A 3,635-nucleotide genomic window follows, 5' to 3' on the forward strand; every position below is an offset into this window, starting at 1 on the left:
AGCCCTCTCATCAGGGTTTCAGCGATCTCCTAATTTTGTCAGATACAGAGATTACACGTCCACTTCTTTTTCTCCTAGTAGTTTTGGGCGAAGACTGAGATGGAAAGAAAAAAAGGCTGACTTTACTCCCCATATTTAAACCAGAAGTCAGAACATACTTTTAAAATGTTTACTTAAACTGACAAAACTTTCCTTCAGCGAAGATAACTGCATTGTTGACTCTCTAATGTGCAATGAGCTTAGACTTCCGGGTATGGCCTTTCCCATGGGCTTTCTTTCCTGTGTGTGTTCTCTGATGTACAATAAGATTTGACTTTTGAGTAAAGGCTTTCCCACATTCTGTACACTTATAGGGTTTCTCTCCAGTATGAGTTCTCTGATGTACAGTGAATGTTGATTTTTCTCTGAAGGCTTTACCACACTCAGTGCACGCATAGGGTTTCTCTCCTGTGTGTGTTCGCTGATGTATTATGAGCTGTGACTTCTGGCTGAAAGCTTTCCAACATACAGGACATTCATAGGGCTTCTCTCCTGTATGGATTCTCTGATGTATAATGAGCTTCGACTTTTCTCTGAAGGCTTTGCCACATTCATTACATTTATAGGGTTTTTCTTCTGTATGCGTTCTTTGATGTATAATGAGATATGATTTCTGGGAAAATGCTTTTTCACATTCATTGCATTCATAGGGCTTCTCTCCTGTATGACCTCTCTGGTGTAGCATGAGATAGGATTTCTGAGAGAATGCTTTCTCACATTCATTACATTCAAAGGGTTTCTCTCCTGAATGAGTTCTTTGATGTACACCAAGGTTTGACTTTTGGGTGAAGGTTTTCCCACACACATCACATTCATAGGGTTTCTCTCCTGTATGAGTTCGCTGATGCACAATGAGGGTTGACTTCTCATTGAAAGACTTCCCACATTCCGTACATTTATGAGGTTTCTCTCCCGTATGAGTTCTTTGATGTATAATGAGAGTTGACTTATCACTGAAAGTTTTCTTACACTCATTACATTCATGGGGTTTCTTTCCTGTATGAGTACTATGATGTATAATTAGATCAAGCTTCTGTATGAAAGATTCCCCACATTTGGTGCATTCGTAAGTTTTTTCTCCTGTGTGGGTTTTCTGATGGACAATGAGGTTTGACTTCTGAGTGAAGGCTTTTCCACATTCGTTACATTCATAAGGTTTCTCTCCCGTATGAGTCCTGTAATGTATAATGACAGTTGACTTTTCTCTGAAGGCTTTTCCACATTCTGGACACTCAAAGGGTCTCTCTCCTGTATGAGTTCTCAGGTGTATAATGAGCTGAGATTTTTGGCTAAAGGCTTTTCCACATTCTGTACATCCAAAGGGTTTCTCTCCTGTATGAGTCCTCCAATGTACAATGAGGTGTGACTTCTTGCTGAAGGTTTTCCTACATGCAGTACATTCAAAGGGTTTCTCTCCATTTTTAATTCTCTGATGTAGACTAAGACCTTTCTTTTGCCTGAGGGTCTTCCCACACTCTTTATATCCATAGGGTTTTACTCCAGGAGTTGTTTTCTCATACTCAGTATGGAAGAATAATTTTGCATGTTCATTATCATGCTTCTTTCCTGCAGAGCTTCTACTAAATAAATCTAAATTATCTACCATATTATATCCAAATGACTCATATTTATGGGGCCTTTGTATTGAAGCAACAAGGTTTGTATTCAGATGAAGTATGTTTCCAAATTCATTATAGTCAAGGCCACTCTTGGTGGTAATTGTTTTCCTGTCAGGGAATCCAACTTGCATCAGATATTTATCTTGGTCATCCTGATCCTGTCTCTCAAACTGTTCATCAACCTGGCAGGCTTCTTCTAGAAAGAAGTACAATAAACCATCTTTATACTTTGACATTATGGAATGAATCTTCTTTAGAAATGCCCTGCCATATGAAAGCTGATACTGATATCTCATTTTATGAGTTCCTGGAGAGAGAATCACAGCCATCAAATCCTGTTCTTTTACTAAACTCCCACCTGCTAGCCTTTTTGTTACCAAAAACAATCTTACCCTAACATCTCAGTCTTTCTTACCTCTACTTTTACATCACTCTGGGGATATTATCACCCTTTATCATATGAACTCTTAACTGTTCCTGACTTACATTATTTCCACCTAGACAGAAATACAACACTGTGACTTGTGGACTCAAATCTTACAACAATCCTGAAACCCACATTCTCAGTAAATGAGAGCAATATCTAGAATAATTAGCCTTACAAAAACAAAGAAACCTAAATATCCTTGCCCAATTTGGATTCACCTTTGTAGTCATCCAAGTTTGCATTCACAGTTCTTCAACACCACCTTCTGCTTCTGTCTACACTAATTCCACTAAAAACTCCATCTATTATTAACTCTAAACCCTTCCTCATGTTCCGTCACTCACATAGCCCCGTCCTCCATATTTTGCTATATTCAGAATCTAGATAACTTTCAAGAAGCAGTTCAGTCTTTTCAAAAAAGCTTAATCTGATCTTCCTCAATAACTTTAACTTTCATTAACTTCTAAAGTAGTCAGTTATCTGTACCACTCATTTAGACAGTTAAAATTGCAAGGCCTTGCCTTTAATATACCATACTTCATCAATTATAAGATGCATATTATTCCACATTTTAAAACCTCTGAATCCAGATTCACCGTACAATCAATGACATGTCATAAATTGGTGGAAAATTTTATTTTTCAGTGGTGTGTCTTAAAACCAATGGTATCCTGGACAGTAAATACTTTTTGCACATACACTGAATTTTTATTTTTTGTAGTTTAATTTTCTTCTCACCTTTTCCTAAAATTTTATATGAAAAATTTCAAACATACAGAAAAGTTGAAAGAAGAGTACAATAACTACTCATATTACCACTTAGATTTAATAACAACATTTGAGAGTAATACTGAATTTTAAAAGGGATCATGCAGCTATGGCTTCTCTTCCTATGACTTCCTTTCTTTCCATAGTAAAGCACTAGTTTTTAACTGAGAGTGAATATCATAATCATAAGAAAAGCTTTTACAAAATACATTTGATGGGACCCAAGCTCCACCAAGGATCTACTGAATCTGGACCTCCTTAGGTGGTTAAGAAGCAACATAGCACATGTGGCTAGGGTCATAAGTTCTCTAGGCCAGGATCAAATCCTGGATCAGACTTTTACATGTTCTGTGACCTTAGGCATATTAGCTAATCTATTTGCATCTTACTTTCACACCTGGAAAACAGGAATTATAACAGTGCCCACGAAATGTAATGTTTATGTACAGCACTTCAAATGTTTACTAGAACAACAACTACCACTACTGCAGTACAGCTACTACTATTATGATTGAGTCACTACATTACTATAAAAAGAAGTAAGGACTATCTCAGTATATTTAACATGTTCTTGAATTAACTGAAAAAAGAAGGTGTATAAAAATAAGCACAGGGCTTCCCTGGTGGCGCAGTGCTTGGGAGTCCGCCTGCCGATGCAGGAGACGCGGGTTCGTGCCCCGTTTCGGGAAGATCCCACATGCCGCGGAGCGGCTGGGCCCGTGAGCCGTGGCCGCTGGGCCTGCGCGTCCGGAGCCTGTGCTCCGCAAATGGGAGAGGCCACA

At 38.4% G+C, this 3,635-nt stretch overlaps 1 protein-coding gene across 1 annotated transcript in view; it reads right to left on the minus strand.

Moving 5' to 3' along the window:
* Positions 1-223: 223 nt before the first annotated feature.
* LOC103069250 (zinc finger protein 182) overlaps positions 224-3,635 on the minus strand; it is a 6,540-nt gene continuing 3,128 nt past the window's right edge. Inside the window, exon 3 of the mRNA XM_007450859.1 lies at positions 224-1,851. Within this exon, the coding sequence (XP_007450921.1) occupies positions 224-1,851 (1,628 nt within the window). The remainder of the gene's footprint in view (positions 1,852-3,635) is intronic.

Source organism: Lipotes vexillifer, unplaced genomic scaffold, assembly GCF_000442215.2.
Source record: "Lipotes vexillifer unplaced genomic scaffold, Lipotes_vexillifer_v1.1 scaffold129, whole genome shotgun sequence".
NCBI classification, from domain to species: Eukaryota; Metazoa; Chordata; class Mammalia; order Artiodactyla; family Lipotidae; genus Lipotes; species Lipotes vexillifer.